At 36.3% G+C, this 21175-nt stretch overlaps 1 protein-coding gene across 3 annotated transcripts in view; it reads left to right on the forward strand.

Moving 5' to 3' along the window:
* Positions 1-929: 929 nt before the first annotated feature.
* The window catches only part of LOC110731975 (protein FORGETTER 1-like), a 46822-nt gene continuing 26576 nt past the window's right edge, over positions 930-21175 (forward strand). For 2 of the 3 annotated variants that reach the window (XM_021911880.1, XM_021911882.1), the window contains exons 1-14: positions 930-1542; positions 5043-5108; positions 5256-5429; positions 5511-5641; positions 6771-6847; positions 13372-13556; positions 13645-13722; positions 14490-14622; positions 14934-14994; positions 15067-15148; positions 20321-20449; positions 20544-20687; positions 20772-20871; positions 20984-21118. In XM_021911880.1, the coding sequence (XP_021767572.1) occupies positions 1075-1542; positions 5043-5108; positions 5256-5429; positions 5511-5641; positions 6771-6847; positions 13372-13556; positions 13645-13722; positions 14490-14622; positions 14934-14994; positions 15067-15148; positions 20321-20449; positions 20544-20687; positions 20772-20871; positions 20984-21118 (1963 nt within the window). In that variant the 5' untranslated portion in view covers positions 930-1074. The remainder of the gene's footprint in view (positions 1543-5042; positions 5109-5255; positions 5430-5510; positions 5642-6770; positions 6848-13371; positions 13557-13644; positions 13723-14489; positions 14623-14933; positions 14995-15066; positions 15149-20320; positions 20450-20543; positions 20688-20771; positions 20872-20983; positions 21119-21175) is intronic. The other variant, XM_021911881.1, reaches the window with a different exon arrangement.

Raw genomic sequence — 21175 nt, forward strand, 5'->3', positions numbered from 1 at the left:
GGGAGATTCTACTCTCAAAAGAAGACGGCCAAGGCAAGAGCTCTAATTCAAGGCTTTCGGCAAAGGGGTAGTGAGACTATCTATGAAGCTTGGGAGAGGTACAAGGAGTACCAAAGAGAGTGCCCTCACCATGGAATCCCAACATACCAAGTTTTACAAATCTTCTATGGAGGCTTGAGTTCAAATTCAGGGACATCCTTGTAATTTCCCCGGAATATGAAAGGTTAAACCTAATTCACATTTAAAATGAATCTATAAGTAATAGAGTGACAAATGTCACAGATGTCACATCTGTGAGGAGCAAATGTTTTGGGTGAAAATACCCATGCCAATGCAGACAAGGGAGAATTTAGCCATTAGCGTGCTTCCGCTACTAACCCACGCACACAAACTCTCACCTGAAATCATATAACTAATATATAAAGCTAAACTTTTAGCTAGGTCACGAGGCAACGACACTTGGCGTTCTAACTTTTTGCCAAGTGTCGCGCCACGTTGGATAGATTAAATAAACTTCATAAGATAAAAATAGTCAAAGTGTTGCGCCACCTTGGATAGATTTAGATAGACTTTATAAGATAAAAACGTTAGTTAAAAATTCCATTTTCAATCAAATTAGGTTAGAATTTTAGATTAAGATTGTTGATTAGAGTTTTATTTTTGATAAAATACCAAATAATAAACTTATAATTAGGCCATTAGACAACATTATTTAGCGTTTTAATTTTTCGCCAAATGTTGTACCACGTTGGATAAATATAGATAGACTTTGTAGCAAAAAAAAGTTAATTTAGAATTCTATTTTCAATCAAAATTAAATATAAAATAATTTTATATTAAAAGTTCATAAACAAACCGGGCATAGCACTAGTACCCAAGAAGGTCCATTTATCGAGCAATTTGATGTAACACAGGCTGCCAACCATTCTCCCAAAAATGCGTTTGGCGCTCTAAACGTCTCCAAATCTCTGAAAAACCTCCTCCTTCACTTCCTACTTCCCGTTAACCAAAGTCTTTCACTTCCATCTCTAAATCTTCACTTTCTCTTCCCAAATTCCACCCCAAAATCCTCCAATGTCACAACCATCTCTTCCTCCTCCCATTCCCCCTCCTCTCCCATCTCCGCCTAATGGCGGATTACTCGGTGGAGGAGCCCCGTGTCAAGTCCGATGTGCCGGTTGCCGTTTGATCTTAACCGTTGCGGCCGGTGTTGCGGAATTTGTTTGTCCTACTTGCCGGTTACCTCAGATGCTTCCTCCTGAGCTTTTGAAGGATTTCCGGCCTCCTCCTCCGATGCTCCCTCCTCTACCACCGCCAAACCCTAACCCTAATTCGGTGGGACCATCAATTCCCACTCCTATTCAGGCTCAAGGTATCGATCCGAATAAGATGCAGCTCCCTTGTGCTAACTGTAAGGCTATACTCAATGTCCCTCATGGCCTCGCTCGGTTCAAATGTCCGCAATGCGATATCGATCTCGCCGTCGATGTCTCCAAAATTAAGCAGTTTCTTCTTCCTCCTCCTCCCGAAGAAGTCAATGAGGTTCTTTCCTTCACTTAATTGTGTGCATTTTGTTAACTTTTGATTCAGCTGATTTTTAAGTTGGCTTACCATTATTGATTTGGATAATTGCATATTTCGTTAGTCAATAATCATGGAAATTCATTATGCATGCTACAATGTTGGTGTTATTTTCTATTCAGCTGTTCAGGTCTTATGAGTGAATTTACAAAATTATAGCAGTAAGGTAAAATTATAGATGGAAGTTTTATTTTCATATCCAGAATACCTTTATTCGTGATGCGAGGTCCTGACACGATACAAAGACTATTTCTTTCCCACCAAAAACATGCTTGAAAGCTTTCGGGTATTCTGGCTTCATTTCTGTCAAAAGGATATGACATATCTTTTGAAATTCAATTTGTGTTTAGAACACTTTCGCGAGTGAATCAAGGAGCTAACACAGTACCAAGACTACTTCTTTCTCATCATATTGCAAAATTGCATATATCGTTAATTAACAATCATGGAGATATATTATGCATGCTACAATGTTGGTGGTAGTTACTGTTTAGCTGCTCAGATCTTATTAGAAGTAAATTTTAGCACTAGGGTAAAATGTATCTATGTAAGTTTTATTTCCATGTCTAGAATACCTGCATTTGTGACACAAGGTCAGACATGGTGCAAAGGGTATTTCTTTCCCACCAAAAAGCATCCTTGAAGACTTTTGGGTGTTCTGGCTGCATTTCTGTCAAAAGGATTTACATATTGTTTGAAATTCAATCCATGTTTAGAACACTTTCATGAATGAATCAATGAGCTAACTCAGTACTAAGACAACTTCTTTCTCATCATAGCAAATTACTTGAATAATTCCAGGTAAATGTAACACTCCCTCTTTTTGGAAATATATTGAATGAATGAATGAATGAGCTAACTCAATATTATTGAGGTAAAAGTAATGTTTGTATTCCTATAATTGAATCAATACACTAACACTCCCTCTTTTTGGAAATATATTTTCACATAGTATCATTAATGACGAATGTTAAAGTATTTAAATAACATCTATGTGTGAAGGCTTTCAGCCCCTAAGGCCATGTAGTGACGTCGAGGTGGCAAGGTCATGTAATTACAGGGTTATCTCAAGCTGCAACCCTATAGGCAGTGAACTTTGGCCAAGAGATCCTCTTATAAGCTTTGTCCAAGGTTGTATGGACCCGTAGCCCGTAGGGGTACTGCAGAGGTTGGGGGAAAGTGGCTTACATGCATAATTTACCAGCTACTGAAAGAATTCACCTTGTGTTCCACAGTTTTCAACTTAAGGCATCTGTGGGTACTTCTGTTTGCCATCTGGTGCCTACGGAAATAACAGCGGAGATGGTTTTGGAAGATGAGCCAGAAATAGTTCTGGAATTAAGGATATTTTGGACGTTTATTGCTATAATGGACCAACCTTCCAGTTTTAAAGTTACCTGGAAGGACCTCATTTCAGCTGCTTTATGTTTTCTTTCTTTGTACCTTAAGATTTCAGACTGGGCGAGGGGTAATGCAAAAAAAATTAACCCAGGTCCCTATCTATACATATGCTTAAAAAATATCAAGGGAAAAGAGGAGTGGGGTGGGGAGAATAATCTCTTGTGTTAGTTACAGTTGCGAATTTACGGTTTGTTTGGATAGCAAAGAAGGAAAGAAAAGAAGGGGAGGGAGAATGGAGGAAGGGAAGGGAAAAGAAAGGGAGGGGGAGGTGAGCTCCATTTTCCCTCCAAATCTCTCCAATTTTGGAGAGATTATGGTTATTATAGAGAGAGGGAAAATAGATCCCTCCCTCTCCTTCCCCTTCCTTCCTCCAATCTTTTACCCAAACAAGAGATTTTGTCCCCCTCCATTTCTCTTCTCTTCTTTTCCTTCCATTTCTTCATATCCAAACAAAGTGTTAATAAATAAGTAGTACTACTGATAGTACTGAGCAAGTTAGTCATATACTGAATGAGTAACGAATGGTGAGGAGGGGATCATTGTGAAAGTGATAACTAATTCATAGTGTGGGATAGTTCCATTCCTCTTGAATGATTGGCTAGGCTGTAATTGATGATTATCACCTGATTCATTTCTTTGACACTTGTTCTGCTAGTGTATGCTATTCCATCTATGGTGTTTTTGCGTGGGCTCCCATTCAATAATCATCTGATAGAGGCTCTGCATCTGACACCCTAATAAATGTATTTGCTGATTTTAAATTTGTGTTTTTCTAAATTATGTATTTATGAGTGGTGAGAAGGTGATTTTTGTAGTTGGTTGTTTTGGATAGCGAGTGTGCTTTTGCATGAACTTTGCAGGTTTAGTTTTGTGTGTGTGTGTGTGTGTGTGTGAGTGTGTGTGCGCGCGCGCGTGCGTGTGCGCGTGTTAGAAAAGCTTCACTGTGGAGATTAGCACTCTTGGTCAATCTTGGATTTTTTGGCTGGAAGAGTGTGTTTTCTTCCATTTATTTTTTTTAGTGATTTTACACCCTCTTTTGGTTTTTCTCCTTGTTCTAGAAGCATCATCAGTCCCAATCAATTTCTAATTTGAAATTTGCAAAATATTACCGAGTCACAAATTTCATGGTAGACATTTCAGGTCGGATAGGAGTAATATTGTATTATTTCTGATAGGGGGTAATAATATATGATATTGAGATGCCTTGTTGTTGTGCTCTTGTTCTCCTTTATTAGGTTGTAGTGAGGTGTGCTGATTGCTGTGGAAGAGGAGATTTTGAGCTTTCAAAAACCAGTAGAAAGGGGCGTGGAAAATTTATGTTATGGCTTTGGATCTATTACATTTCACTGTTTCACAAAACATAGTATTATTTTGACTTTTATTTCCCTACACATAACATTGACCACTTTATTTATTTATTTTTTAATACACCTATAAATAGAAAATTTATCTTTTTAAAATATGCATTGAAACTAATCACACAAAATTTCACATAGTAATATAAAATTTTAAAATATCAGTAAAACATAGTCAAAGCCTATGTTACTTGGACTTGGGTACCCATGTCCGACACGGATATGTGTCCAAGTGTCCAACTCATCTATTTTATGAACAAACTTCCATGATTTTGAACTAAAATGAAGTTTCTAAGTGTCCTACCCATGTTTTATTGTGTAGGTTGGATTGCGATGAACAGCTTGAATAACATAAGTCAAAGCTCATAAATGAAAAGTGTAAAAGGCCAAAATGATGAACAGCCTGAATAACATAAGTCAAAGCTCATAAATGAATAACATAAGTCAAAAAGCTCATAAATGAAAAGTGTAAAAGCTCATAAATGAAAAGTGTAACATAAGTCAAAGCTCATAAATGAACAGCCTGAATAACATAAGTCAAAGCTCATAGAGATGAACAGCCTGAATAACATAAGTCAAAGCTCATAAGTGAAAAGTGTAAAAGGCCAAAATAATGCATGCATTGTGAAACAAAGGAAGTATATTTACTTTGATCAGTTTGCTTCTTGGAGTTTATGTACACATCTTGACTGCTTATTGTTTCAGGTAGCTATTGAAGTTGAACAGGAGGAAGGTGATGGTGGAACAGTGGGAGAGACGTTTACAGACTATGTGAGTGCTTTGTGAATAATTAACCTTCATCTTTCGAGTTATATTTTCTCATTACAATTTATAGCATGCGGAATCTTCTTTGTTCAGGTGCTAAAACTTGAATAGTTCAAAAGTAATTTTCTTAACATGATCATGTTCAATCTGCAGCGACCCCCTAAATTGTCTATCGGCCCCCCTCATCCTGATCCAATCGTGGAGACATCATCCTTATCTGCTGTGCAACCACCTGAACCAACTTATGATTTGGAGATTAAGGAAGAAATTGTGCATTCGAAGGCGCTGTCTTGCTTACAGCTTGAGACATTGGTTTACGCTTCTCAGGTTGTTTTTGTTACCAATTATACATGTAATATGCTTATAACTTGCTCCTTTTCTGATCAGAAAAATTTAGTTCTTCAACAGAGACACTTGCAGCATCTTCCAAATGGTGAGAGGGCAGGATTCTTCATTGGAGATGGTGCTGGTGTGGGCAAAGGTCGTACCATTGCAGGGTTAATATGGGAAAATTGGCAACATAGAAGGAGGAAAGCATTGTAAGTTAAAGGTTGATGTGTAATGTGTGATGATTTTAGATTGGTTTTTAGGGCCGTGTATGGGGTGAGGCTTCTTTCTTTTTTATTTTTTATTTTCTTACTGTTTGGGGGAGGGGGGCTGAGCATCATACTTCTAGAAAGATGTACATTATCTACATGAAAGAAATCAAGTACTCCGGCCATATTTATAGAGTTTTTCCACTTTAACATGTTGGATTTTGTACATTACCTACCTTGACGTTTTAACTAATACATAAAAACTAATGTTATTAATTATGAAATTATGATGTTATATTTACCTGAAATTATAATATTGAAATATCATCTTTCTATAATTTTTATTAAAAGGCAGTAAAAAATATTAATGGTTAAAGTTGTCAGTGACAAATCTGCCAACTGTCTAGTCATATTGGAACAATTACTAAAATTGAAGGGAGTAGTTTTTAAGTTCACGAATTTTGTTTTGGCGACAATTGGCAAAAACTATACTCAAGCATGACATTTGAAATTCTTAATATGGGCACTTTTAATGCTCTTGCACTATTTTTAGGTATAGCATCCATGATTTGTGTTTCATTATCAATTCCTTGGAAGAATCAACATTTTTTGGTCTGACAATTATAAAAATAATGGAGCATATACTTCAGTATTGTAATCCTAACAGTAAAAGAAATTATTATTACTGGCAAGTAGAAAGCTGATGAAGAGGGGAAGTAGACTTCACACAAGGTGTGAAAACCATGTTGGATACTTCTAAAATCACATTATTAATATTATTACTTTTAAATTTTTTATTAAGTATTAAAACCCCGTGACAAGGAGCAATCTATAAGCAAAATAGTACAAGTCAATCTTAATTAAATGTTGATATTTTGGGAGAAGGGGAGAGAGAGACAGCAAGGAGGCTACAACTTCCCGTGTTTTCTGAAAAGATGTGATAGAATTGATTTATTTATTGTTTTCTGAAAATAGGGATAGATGAAAAGCAGCAAGCTCCGCAACTTTCTTTATGTGTGCTATTTGTTTTAACTTTAAGTGTTTGCTTCTTAGTTCATATATGCTTCTCAGAAGAAACAATCACATTCTGCTCATGTCCTGTATTTGTTTCCTCTGAATTTACCATACATAGGTGGATATCTGTTGGTTCTGATTTGAAGTTTGATTCGCGAAGAGACCTGGATGATGTAGGTGCAACATCTGTTGAAGGTATACCATTCATTTATTTCTGATGGAGTCTTCATTATCATAAACATTCAAAACAGAGTACACTTAATTATGATGATTAGTAGTTAGATGAAATATATGTATGTACATATAGGAGATTATAGGGTCCATTCACGGTTTTTTTTTTTAATGAAATTTGTTTCGAGATGTGGCTTGCCCACATTAAACCCTGGCATGACAGTAGTCCTGCCTTTTCATTATGCAATCTTTATTGCCTGAAAACAATACTAGTCAGTCTATACCAATTCATTATTTAAGGTCTAAGCCCAATTATAGGCCAAATGTTCTCCCTTCTATTTCAAGTTCTCATTCAGATATCCTCTGCCTCCAATAGAAATAAGGGAGTGGAAGTGATGACTGATGAATGATGATCAAAGTAAAGAGCAAATTGTGCGTCTTTCATTATCTTTACTTGTTGCTTCACCTTTTGATCCAGTAGGCATCATTCCCTACTCTCCCTATAGCTGTCTTACTATTTTTGCCCCCAGGAAGATTCAACTGTTTATGGGAAAAACCAGCAGATGTTTTCATAATTGGTAATTATTTTTTAGTTTCTAGATTTACCAATATCGATACATGAGATTTTATAAAATGCACTTGATTAGATACCCGTAATATATATTACATTTAAGCCCATTAAATAGTAATCAAGGGTAACTTTGGGAGTTAACTAAAAATAATTTTTATATTAAGAAAAGAGTAAATTATCTGATCATACCAAAACTAAAGAGGAAGGATTTTTATTAGTATGCAGAACCAGTAATATATTAGAAAAAAATGTTTTTTTTTTAAAAAAAAAGGGTATAATCGTACCAGTCAAAGGTTAAACAAAAAGTGGAAAGCTGCAACACCTCTAATTAATAAATGTGTGGTGATCTATTTATCCCTCTGTTACACCACAAATATGTAGATTGTTATATGTGGTGAGTTTTGAACAATTTCTTGATTTTTCAGGGCATTTACGTAAAATTAAATCATTGTCTGGTCTTAATATTTCGGTGTTATTTCTAATGTCTGAGAAAATTTTCGAGAACAAGTAATCTGTATTGCATCAGTATAGGGGAAGGGTACATTAGGATTTGTAATTATAATTAAGTTAGAGTTAAAAAGGGGAAAATCAATTAGTTTATAATTAGAGGAGGTTAAGGAAAGAGAGATCATAAAGAAAATTAATGAGTGTTCCTTGAGTTTTGGTTTGTATTTGAGATAGTATCAAGCCTCTTGAAACCTTGAATTTCCTTAAAATTTCTTTATCTCTCTCTCTCTTCATCCTCCTCATCCTTTAATTTCTGTTCAATATAGAAACTTAATTTTTTGTCCATATTAAAATTGTTAGATCCTTTAACATTTTCATATTTTGTCACATGTTTTTCTCCTTGTTTACCGAGACTTTTCACCTTTGCTCTTTGTTGAACCTCTCAACAACTCCACTTATATTGAACCCATAGATTCTAATAAATTATAATGTATTTTCTTAACATACCTCTTTCATTCTCTTACCACTTTCACGATTCCATACACTCTTACTTTTTTACCTTTTTGTTACACCCACCCACCTTTTTACTCTATCTCGTTTATTATATTCACCTTATTTTCTTACAACCATTTTAAAATATGGTCAAAGATAGTATATGAATAAGGTACAAGTCAAAGTGTTGCAACTAATATAAAACGGAGGACGTATCCGTTTTCATATGCTAGTAAAAAAAGGTGGTCAAGGTGTGCTATTTAAATCTTGCAAAAAGTCAGAATGGAACAAATAAAATAAATTATTGGTCTACTCGAGGAAGTAGAATGTATGTCAATTATCTAATAAAATATAGGGCATGGAATAGATGTGGTGACTCTAGTATGAATCTTACTACATGACTTCCAACATCTATACGCATGACATATTGGAAAAGCAAAGAATGAGTAGGAAGTCGTGGGTGGGTGAAATGTTTGTATGATACTACCTTCATTAACAATTATTTGCAACATTTACTAAAAATGGGTGCTAACTATTATTTGCAACATTCCCAAATCTTTCCATTTTTAGAAACTTTTTTTTTAAATGAAATGACAAAAACACCCTTACTTAAAACTTTATAACATCAGTTACCTACATAAAACAAAATTGATTAAAAACTAATCCAATCTAATTAAGCTTATTTTATCTTTCAATAATCATCAATCCATATTCATCTATTCATGTTCTCCATTATCTTTCTCTCTCCTCCTCCATCATCTTCTTCCTCTTCCTCCTCTCCATAATCTAATATCTCCATCTTTATTTTCTTCAACATTAACTTTCTCTCTCCTCCTTCAACCACTTTTCATGAATGGAAGAAGAAACACACTCAATTTGGGAAAATAGTCTTGGTTTTGCGGGTTTGTGACTGAATTTGTGGGTTAGTTCGCCTTAGTGCAAGGGTGTTGGTGATTTTGGTGGTTCGTGGGGGTGATTTTTGTGGTTGGGTTTGTTGAGTTCGTGGGGTTGGTTTTGGTGGTAGTCGAAGGGTCTCGGTGGTCCTTCGTTTATTTTGGTGGTTCGTGGGGGTGGTTTTAATTTGGTGATTCGTCAAAGGGAACCAGTGAGGGGTGGTTTTTGGTGGGTCGTTAAAGGGTTTCGATGGGGGTAGTTTTGATGGATCTTCAAAGAGTTTAAGGGGTTCGTTGGTGGTTTTTTTGGGTTTGTGGTTGGATTCCGGTGGTTTTGGTGGTGGTTTTGGGTTGTGGGTTTCGATGGCTTTGGTGGTTCCGGCGGTTGGTGGTCGGTGGTTTTGGGTAATTGTGTTTAAATTTATTTATTTATTTATTTTTTTTGGTAGTCGTAGGATTGATACTTAAGGCCTTAAGCACATACCCTTATTTTTCAATAATCATACTTAAAAACTTTTTCCTAGGAGTCCGCGCAGACCCTAGGGGTGAAAGTTCGGTATTCGGTTTGGATTTTACACCAAACCGAATTAATTCGGTTTCGGATTTTTGAAACCGAATCCAAACCGAATTTGGATTCAATTCAATCCAATCCAAACCGAAATAATTCGGTTTTGGAAATTAAATCCAAACCGAACCGAATTTTTGTTGGGCCTGTTATTTTGGGCCTAAATATTGGGCCTGATAATTGGACCTATTGTTTTGGCCTTTATGTCCTAAATTTTCTACCTTGAAATTTAAAAGAAATAGCTTAATAATTGTCATGAATTACAAACTTTTATAGTTCAGTCCATAATAAGTTTCTTTTTAAAAAAATTCAGTCCATAATAATATAATATGTCTTAGAGGCTTGATATTGGCCAAATTTAAGAAATAACATAATAAAAAAAAATTGTTCAGCCATTAAAATTAAGTTACAAACATAAGAAAGGACTTAAAATTTAATAACAGTAAACATGGAAACTTCAAGCCTTCAATCAACTTGGCAGCTCCAAGCTCCTCAACTTCCTGTACAACAACAAAAAAACCAAGAAAAATAGTGGTCGGAGTGAGTGAGGTGATGAGGGAGGATTAGGGTTTTGGTGAGGAAGGTGGTGGCCGCATTGGGAAAAGATGAGGGAGGATTAGGGTTTTGCTATATATATATGTAAGGGAATTGGGCCGAGATTCTTTGGGCTTTAAAATTTCGGTTTGGATTTCGGTTTTTGGTTTTTTTGGAACCCAAACCGAATCCAAACTGAAATATTTCGGTTTCAGTTTTTTAGAACTGATCACCGAAAACCGAAAAAAACTGAACCAAATTTCTAATTCGGTTCAATTTGGATCGGTTTTCGGTTTTTGTCCAAATTACTTTCACCCCTACCAGATCCCCTTTCTTGCAAATACTGTTAACGTAGGTAGTATTTATACATTTATGTTTGCGCATCCTTATGAGATTGATGATAAGATTCATTTCTTTGATTGTACATATAGTTGCATCTTTATGTAATTGTTATTTATTGTATCGACATACTAAATGCGATTTGATACATAAAGTTGTACATCCTCGCCAACGCACAAATTTAACATTAATATCTCTTATTATCGATAAGCAAAAATTATAAAAAGTTGATATTATGAAAATATATATCGTGACGAATCTAACAAGATCCCACATGACTATGTTTTTCAGTAAGTAAAAATCACAAAATACGGTAAAAGAGAATTGTGTGAGTAGTGCTTGAGTCAAGACGTGTTAACTAATAAACACTGGATATGCGGGTTCTATTTTCTTCTCTTTCTCTCTCTCTTATTTAATTACCAAAAATATATAATTCACTCAAATTAACCCTCTAAACATCATATTGAAGAAGAATGAGTAGGAAGACATCAAATGTGAGTAGGTAAAGGTTACAAGGAGTGCAAACCAGTGTTTGAAAAAGCGTGTTGCTGAGGCGCAAGGCAACCCGAGGCATACCAAAAGCACCCGAGGCGCACATGAGGTGCACTTGATGCAAATTTCAGCCAAAATTTTTTAACCGCCCATACAATGTGCCTCACTTCAAAGAGGCGCACTCACCTAGGCCCAGCAGAACCCCTCTCGCTTCAGTGCGCCTTAGAGCTTTTTAATACATTGAATGCAGTATGAAGCCACTTATCTCGAACTTAGCTGTTCGTACTGGAATGCGATGACTTGGATTGCTGGCTGCCGCGATCATGGTTCTTACGGGTGAGCAAACACGGTTCATGCTCTGTAACTTTAAATGGCTTGCTTCCCGACAGTTTCAATTCTTTTTTCTCCCTCTCATCTTTCACGTGCATTCATTCATTTATTATTATATATTTTTCTCTCTCTCCTCTCTTCTGTGTCTCACGTGGCAGTTCAATGATGTTAAATTGTTATTTTAATTCTTATTTATGCTACCCTATGAAGCGTGGCAAATAGGTTTTCAGCTGGTGAGTGGCTTTAAACTCTAACATCAACGTGGGGTTTTTACATACTCTATTTTCTTAAGCAACCCACTTGCATGCCCATATTGAAAATATTCTAATAAAAATATACTATTTATTTCATGGAAAATTTGTAAATTACCACCCAAATAGTAGACTTGTTTTGATATTACCACTCATTAATTATTTTATTTTATTTTACCCCCTCTTAAATTTAAAAATCACCCAGATTCCAACCTTTTTCAAAATTCTGGTGGGTAACCGTCTGCGGGACCCACCTAACTAAACTCTCTCCTTTTATTTTATTTTATTTTCTTCTCTCGACTTAATCCTCTCACTAATATATTTCACTCAATCTATCATCAATCTTCTCCCTTTTTCTCAACACTCATTTCTTCAATCTCCTTCAACACCCAATTTTCTCATCCTTTCCCCTCTAAATCATTGCCATTACATATTTCAGCAAAACTTAAAACCCTAAACCCTTTCTCTTTCCTCAAAACCCCTCTTTCAATTGTCGTTGCTGCAAAAACAATCTTTTTCTATGGGTTGGGATACAGCAGGTCCTTAACTCCAGCTGTACACCGCCCACCGCCTATGGTTGAGACGTCGGAGAAGGGAGAAGATGTAAGTTTCAGCGACGAGAGAGAAAAAAAGTTGGAGGAAGCTGTTGCGGCGAACCCGAATGATGTTGAAGCATTGAAATTGTTAATGGAAGCGAGAATCAAGAACAAGAAGCTTCCATGGAGGTATTAAACAGGTTCATTAGCAATAGGAACCCTTATTGTTGAAAACGCCCAATTGAATTGTCCTAAGAATCCTAATTCCCAAAACTACCTATTTACCCCAATTATAGTGGAATTTGGTGAAGGAAATGCGAATTGAAGTTGGGAGAGTTGCTTTAAAGAGAAAAATCGGGGAAAAATCCGTCAAAAGGGTCAAAATAGTGGTTAATAGCTGTTAGGTGGGGCCCATAGACAGAAAACCCACCAGAATTTTGAAAAAGGTAGGAATCTAAGTAATTTTTTAATTGAAGGGATGGTAAAAAATTAAAAAAAAAATAACAGTTGGTAATTTCAAAACAGGTCTATGGTGGTAATTTACAAATTTTCCTTATTTTATTTTCCAAAAAAAAAAAAATTTGTCAATGAAAAATCATCTACTTATTTTATTAATTTAATTATTTTGTGCCCAATTATACTGGATTCACCACTAGTAGCGTTCTGTGTATCCGTTTTTGTACCACGTTTCAAATCGTACCGCTTCCCATCTAATGTTGGGTGAGATGTTTGTATAGTATCTACACATTTAGGTTTGCTTATCCTTGTGAGATTGATGATAAGATTCATTTATGTAATTGTACATATAGCTGTATCTTTATATAATTGTTAGTAATATAACGATATACTACAGACAATTTGATAGTATTGTACATCTTCGTATGTGGGTTTTTCTTCTCTCTCTCTTTATTTTTTGCATTTTTTAATTTACGTTTCCCTTTATTTTGGCTAATAATGCTTTGTGAATTACCAAAGAAATATATAATTCACTCAACTTAACCCTCTAAACATCATAATTGAAGTTTTCTAAGCCTGCATTAGTCTTACTTATCTTCTAGGAAGAATGTTTATATATTCTATTTTTGTATGCTTTTGTAGTACATGCTCTGAATAAGTTGCCTTATGGAAAGCTTGATTCAAAGTCCGTGGGAATCAAAGAGGGTGTTTTGTTTTCGACATATAGTAGTCTTATTGCATCTTCTGAAAAGGGGAAGTCTCGCTTGAGCCAACTTGTTCAGTGGTGTGGTGGAAGAGATTTTGATGGTCTTGTCATATTTGACGAGGTATCAGTTGTCATCCTTGCCAATATATGGAATGCAGGAAATTGATATGTGTCTTTTTACTTATAAGTGTGTTTGCTTTCTATAACAGTGCCACAAGGCTAAAAATTTGGTTCCTGAAGCTGGAGGGCAGCCTACGCGTACAGGTGAAGCAGTTCTAGAGCTTCAGGTATGTTCTTGAATTGGCAGTCAGATCACAGTATTTAATCATCATTCACCTCTTCGCCTTGTTGGCAATTTTCTATCAATAGTATTATCTTGTTTTATTTATTCCTCATGAAGTGCTTTGAGTTCAAGGTAGGTGTTATGTGATTGTGTACTACTCGAGTTATATAGCTGTTGCATTTTGCTGTCTTTGCAATATTTTTCAGGACAGAGGATTATTTTGACTTGAATTTTTTTGGACTTGTGACATCTATTAATTTATTTTTTAAGAGCACTTTTCTTTTTCATTCAGCCGTTTTTAGCTTGTTGTTCACATTAGTATCACACTATCACTTTGAGGACAGAAAGTTGAATGGTTGGAGGCCTTGGAGCAATATTCTTCATTATGAGAGTGAAGATGCTATTTTTATTGCTATGTAGAAAAGTTTAACTTTATTATTGCTTTGTGGTCTGATTAGCTTCTCAATTTCTCATGCAGTCATACTTTTTTTTTTTTTATTTTATTTTTTATTTTTTTATTAGTTTTTATTTATTTAATTTTTTTTTTTAAAAAAGAAAAAAATTTAAGATTGGTTTACACATTTTCAGGCCTAGAGAATCCTCAATTGTGAATATATCGTATATCAATGATATTCTCTTATGTTGTAGAACTGCATAAAGTTTTCCAACGTGTTTATTGAATATGGTTTATTGGTGAGCTTTCGATTGTTTAATTCTTTTGTAATGTAGGTGGATATATAACTATGAGTTGTTATTTTTCAAACACAACAGGATAAGCTTCCTGAAGCTCGTGTAGTTTATTGTTCTGCCACTGGTGCGTCTGAACCACGCAATATGGGTTACATGGTTCGTCTTGGTCTGTGGGGTGCTGGTACATCTTTTTTAAATTTCAAGGATTTTTTAGGTTGGTATCCTCCAACTCTAAATTGATTCCTGTTTTTTCCTGATTTTTTTTTTTGTAGTTACAGTCTTTGTGCTCCATAGTATATGCTGTATGCAATTCAATGCTCTAAGGAGCTTAACAATGGTCAAAATCGTTTTTTCTGATAAGAATTACATCACTCAAATTTGTTTATTTGGTTTCTGAATTTTGTTTTGTCATTGATGATACTGTCTTTCCTTTTTTGTTGATTTTGTCTATGTGTCAATTATCACATTTGTTATTGTGGCTGAGCTTAATGGTATCATTTAACTTTTTATGTTGTACATGTGCAGGTGCTCTAGAGAAAGGTGGAGTTGGGGCTTTAGAACTGGTTGCCATGGACATGAAAGCAAGGTAGTGTATTTGCAACTTTGTAGTGTAGTTGTGATGTAAGTGATATTGACATTCCCTCTCTTTACCCATCAGGGGCATGTTTGTTTGTCGAACACTTAGCTATAAAGGGGCTGAGTTTGAAGTTATTGAGGCACCATTGGAACCTAAGATGATGGTATGCAAAGCTGTTATTTTATTTTAATTAACAATGTTGGTTCTAGACTGATTTGTCTCTAGTGTTCTTGAATAGTACATATATTTTTTCGTTCCACCCCCTCCCCTTTCTTTTCTTTAGTTTCTGGGAGTTGTATGCTAACAAATGTTTGCATGGAAAGGTGAAAATAATCATGTTCCTAGCCATTTTCTGGCTTGTTCAGTACTTTTTTAAGTTCTGTAGTGTTTATTGAGTCGCACGGATGTCTTACTGTAGCTAATACAATTTTAAATTATCCACGTTAGTGCTGTTATAACTTCTAGCAGATGCCTTTGCTATGAAGCATCTCATAACCTGGGGTTTGCTTCCCTAATCTTCTGCATCTCTGTTACTTCTGAATTATTGACCTCTGGCAATTTGTTTATCAAGTGTAAAATAATCTATAAAGGCATATCCTTGGCCACCCAAATTGATTTCTTGCTCTCTTTTTTCAAAGAGTGCAAGTCATACATATGCATTATAAATGTCAGTCCTTTGCTGCAAATAATTCTGCAAATAAGTTTAATGTACAGAACATGTGACTTAGTATATCTGATTTAACAAAGCAAATAAATAAAGATGATAGCGGGATGCTTTGATTGATAATGGCGGAAAGCTTACAAAGGTAGTAGATCTAGCCTACAAAATCTCGTGTTAGCAACTTGTGGCTACTACTCTCCATTTTCAATAATCCTGTAATAGACTAACATTAACAAGGGTAGTTTGGGAATTTTAGTACTTTTAGGTTAGTAGCCCTTATTCCTAACTAAGCCTTAGTATAAATAAGGGATAGTGTATGCATTAGCTATCATGTGAATTGTGAGGAAAAATGTTGAGAGTAGTAACCTCAAGTTACTAGGAGAGTGATAACCTAAAGTTATCAAGAGAGTGATAGCCTTAAGCTATTAATCTATCCTTTTGTATCCAAATTCTGCCATTATTAATCTAAATTATCAAGCTTTTATATCTTAATTAGTCCTTAAATTAGAAAATCCTTAGTCAGTCTATAACAAATTGGTATCAGAGCAGGCGGTCTTGTGGGCTGCCGTTGACTGGAACCACCAGTCCGTACCACCGCATTTAAAAAAAAAAAATTAAAAAAAAAATGCAGTTTGCGGGAACAGATGGCGAACGACTCATGAAGAAATGGATTCATGAGGAATTTAAATACATTTCCCTTAAAAGGGAGCAAGGAATTTCAGATCCCGAGGAGGAGAAGAGAATCCGGCAGGAGCTTCAAATTCACGAATTTAATGGAAGAAACTCAGATGACTGGATCTTCCAAATGGAGGATTACTTTCATTTTTTCCAGTTGAATGAAAAGGAGAAGCTCAAGGTTGCCATCATCGGGCTTTGCGGCGAAGCGTTACAGTGGTTCGAATGTGAACACTGGTGGCTACCATTCAATGGGTGGCAGATATTGAAGGTTCAGTTGGTCCGCCAGTTCCGTTCAAAGACGACACAATCTGATTACTGTTGTGGTCCCTGGTCCAGCTGCGAGGTAGTACACCTGAAGAGTCAAGAAGTGCAAGACCCAGTGGCGTGTAGATCTGGCAGTGGGGTGAGCACTTTACCAGAGGGTTTCACATTCAACCCAACTGGAGTTGTATGCGCGAGGCAGGCCGGGATGGGAGACATGGTTTTTCAGGAAACTTTGACGGCGAATTGGGTTGCGGATTTGAGAGCTTTGCGGGAAAACATATATCTGGTGGAAGGATTGGTGATTTCGGTGATGGGTTTTCCGGTGGAGGTACGGTTGGAGTCAACAGCGAATTTGGCGGCGAAGCTCATGCAGTTTGGGTGGATTTTAGTACCGTGCAAAGGGCTGAAGTTGAGGTGTTTGTAGGCAATGGAATAGGAGGATTTTTTGAGAAGGGTGGCGCCAATAGTAGTGGATCTGGCGGTGGTTCAGGAGCGTTAACCGGAAAAGTTGAGAGTGATGGTGAGACCGCCGCTAGTGGTGGCCTGAACAGAGACGGAGCTGACTTCGTGAAAGGCGGGTCAGCCGCAAGTGGGTCAGGTGGTGGCCCGGGATGTTTGTGTCGGGCGTGTGAACAAGGGATTGCTGGTGGCCATACGAATTTGAACAATGAGCCGCAAGGTAAAGAAAGGGTAAAGAGTGGCGATTTTTCCGATGGGTTTACTGGTGGTGGTCTCTTGGTCGGAGGTGGCTTGTTCGAAAGTGGACTGGGGTACTTTGCAGGTGGTGGGATGAATGAGTGGTGGATATTTGGAGGGTTCCGTGGTCTTGCTGGTGGTGTTTGCAACGAATTTAGGGGGGGTCACAGTGGAGGCGAAAAATCTGGTGGAGGTCTGTGTGGCTGGTGTGGTGGTGGACATGGGTGGCTCGCCGGAGAAAAAGGTGGGGAATGGCGCAGGAACTTCCATGGCAGATGCGGTGTTGGTCATGGTGGCTACACACAGCAAAAACGTGGAGATTTCGCGGGTGGTTTTACCGGCGGTGGGGGTTTGACTGGAAGTGGAGCAAGAGAAAGGATTCAAGAGGAATGGGTGATTGGTGGCTTCTTGAAGTATGCAAAAAGAGCAGCTTTTGGCAGAAATGCTTTTGGCAAGAGGGTTGACTGAAATTTTCATTGCCTTGGGGAGGAAGCCAATTATACAAGATGGGGTTAGTAAGGGCAAATTGGTCAATGGGCAGCTAGTGCTACGTGCATATATGGAAAGAAAAGAGCTACAGGCTAACCCAATTCAATTTGATGAAGCAATGCAAATTATTGGGCCCACTTACCCTTCATGTTTTGGGCTTGTTAACTCTAGGCCTATCCATCCAACATCAGCTATGAAACCCAACTCTTATAACCTTATACATTCAAGCCAAATTTCACATCCTTCATCAACCTTGACAGATCATTGCTGTCGCCGAGAATTGAGTGCCGATTATTATCCACCTTGAGGACAAGGTGGAAGTTTAGGGGGCCGGTAATGTAATAGACTAACATTAACAAGGGTAGTTTGGGAATTTTAGTACTTTTAGGTTAGTAGCCCTTATTCCTAACTAAGCCTTAGTATAAATAAGGGATAGTGTATGCATTAGCTATCATGTGAATTGTGAGGAAAAATGTTGAGAGTAGTAACCTCAAGTTACTAGGAGAGTGATAACCTAAAGTTATCAAGAGAGTGATAGCCTTAAGCTATTAATCTATCCTTTTGTATCCAAATTCTGCCATTAATCTAAATTATCAAGCTTTTATATCTTAATTAGTCCTTAAATTAGAAAATCCTAAGTCAGTCTATAACAAATCCAATTCATGCCTACCTCTTCCTTTCCCCCTCTCTATTTATACTAAGCTTAAGACTACTAACCTGATAATACTAGACAACCAATAATGCCCCTCCTTATGCTAGTCTATTACATAAGTATGCTATAAACTTTATGCTTAGCGCTTGTCTTCCAGCAAGCTTTATTAGCGAACTTTTCTCCCTGTCAAATCCCTGGACTGGTGTATCACATTGGAGCAACTGCAGAATTCTGTGCCAAATAGCAGCACTAAAAAAGCAACTGAAAAATAGGTGCTGTACAGGTTTTGCTCGCACACCACATAAGAACATACACTAAAGCACTTATCTTTTCTGCTTATGCTTTTAGTAATTACTCCCTACATACTTTTTTTTTAAATTTCTCCAGTCTGACTATTGTCCTATTCACGTACAATACTTTGACTAATGTTTATGCTATATACATAAGATCAAACATTCATATAGATACTTGTTGAATTTTCTCAATATTTTGAAATATCAACTTTATATAACTTATGCTTACTGCTAATTAAAGATATTATTGGTCAAAGTTCCGTGTAGACAAATACGGTCAGACTGGGGCATTTTGAAAAATAGAGGGGGAGTATATTGTTATTTGTTTGCTAAATAATAATGCCGACATGACACTACATATGATTAAGCTATGAATCAGAAAAAAAAAGTGCTACATTTTAATGATTTTAAGAGGAATAGACTACAAGAGATTAAATGGCCATTGAAAATACTATTGCCAGTGTCGAAATATTATCCAAGATATTTAATGGTCGTGACAGCACTAATGACTCGTTGATTGTGGATCTTGTCGCGGTTTTTGCGTAATGAATTTGATTTCAAAATATGTTTTTTTTTTTTTTAAATTTTAGTCGGATTTACTCTGTAAAGTGGTAAATTATTTTATTAGTTTAACTAAAGTATTATAGATATGGTCAACATCTAGTTAATGTTAACATGTGGGGTGATGGGTGATTTGTAGTTGGAACATGTGATTTGATGAGATCATGGGTTTTTAAAAAAAATCGTCAATTGAAAATTCTGTTTGTTATGGCCCAACCGAAACAATGCAGCCATATTGTTGTACCATGACTTTGGTAAGAGAATAGATAGTTTGGTGATCCAGGTAATTCTTGTGGATGAGAAAACAAGAAATAGAGGCAGCATTCTTTGATTGATAATAATTGGTAGGTAGTGGGGGCAGTTTGGATTTTTCTTTTATCAAGTAAATTCGTAGGATTATGTTTTCTACAATTGGAAATCTCTACCTTATGACAATTTTGAATATCTGGGTGTAAATAGGAAATAGCTTAGAAACTATCTGATCAAATTAGTATAACACTTCCGTTAATAAATGATTTAAATCCTTTTTTGTTTGTTTATTGAAGCATGTTTATGGTTTAGAGTAGATCACACTTGTATCGTCCAACATTAATTTTATTGTTGAAAATTAATAATTTATCCAAGCCTTGTAGCTTTGTTGAGCTACGGTTTCTTACTAGCAGATCAATTATTTTGATTTCCGATAGTTAAACTACAGCGATATTCTTAATATAACTGCAATCAAGTCCTTAAAAATCAACCATTGGAGATGCTCTTAGGAGTTCATGCAATCAAGAGAGGGATAAAATAGAGGAATTCATGTGATGAGGAGTGCATAAGTTATTGAATAATGGATTTATTCGTATATATCATATTAATATATTTCTAGTCTGAGTCGATGACTGTGCTTGTCTGTGTCTGTGTCTGTGTGTGTGTGTGTATTTCTTGGGTCAGTTACTCCATAACAATTGTACAGTAGCAATCATTAGCCCTATCCATAAGGCTCCGTTATTTCTTGGGATATAGATTGCCTTAATCTGCATTTGCTTTTTAATTTTGCAGGAAATGTATATGAAGGCAGCTGAATTTTGGGCTGAATTGCGTGTTGAGCTACTTACAGCTAGTGCATTTCATGCTGAAGAGAAGCCTAATTCTAGTCAACTGTGGCGATTATATTGGGCCAGCCATCAGGTCTTGGAAGCTATCTATGCTTTTGTGGTTTGATTGCTGTTCCAAAATCATCATATTTATATTGTGCTTATCTATGTATGATTGTCAACTTTAGCGATTCTTCAGACACCTGTGCATGTCAGCTAAAGTTCCTACAGTTGTAAAACTTGCTAAGAAAGCATTGAAGGAGAATAAATGCGTGGTCGTTGGCCTTCAAAGCACAGGAGAGGCACGCACTGAGGAAGCTATTTCGAAATATGTCAGTGATCGTTTATGGCATTTATTTACCTTGCTATTGATTATAATTAATCTAATTTTTCTATTTGTACTATTTCTTAAATAGGGCCTTGAACTTGATGACTTTGTTTCTGGGCCACGTGAGCTGCTACTCAAATTTGTTGAAGAAAATTATCCTTTGCCTGAAAAGCCTGAACCATTTCCAGGTCTTTTGATGTACATTGCTTTTTTTTTTTTTTTTTTTTTTTTTTTGGTCTTTCTGTGTTTAGTAATCTTTATGTGGGGCAGTAATTTGATTCGTAAATGAATCATTTTCAGTAGATGATGAAGGTGTGAAGGAACTTCCACGAAAGAGACACTCAGCAGATCCTGATGTTTCATTCAAAGGGCGAGTGAGAAAAGCTGCCAAATGGAAGGCTGAAAGTGACGAAGATAGTTTTGGTGAATCTGAATGTGAGCTTTTAAAACCTAAACCTTAAACTGTAATGTTTTATACTCCGTCCTTTTTTT

This window comes from Chenopodium quinoa, unplaced genomic scaffold (assembly GCF_001683475.1).
Source record: "Chenopodium quinoa cultivar QQ74 unplaced genomic scaffold, ASM168347v1, whole genome shotgun sequence".
Classification (NCBI taxonomy): domain Eukaryota; kingdom Viridiplantae; phylum Streptophyta; class Magnoliopsida; order Caryophyllales; family Amaranthaceae; genus Chenopodium; species Chenopodium quinoa.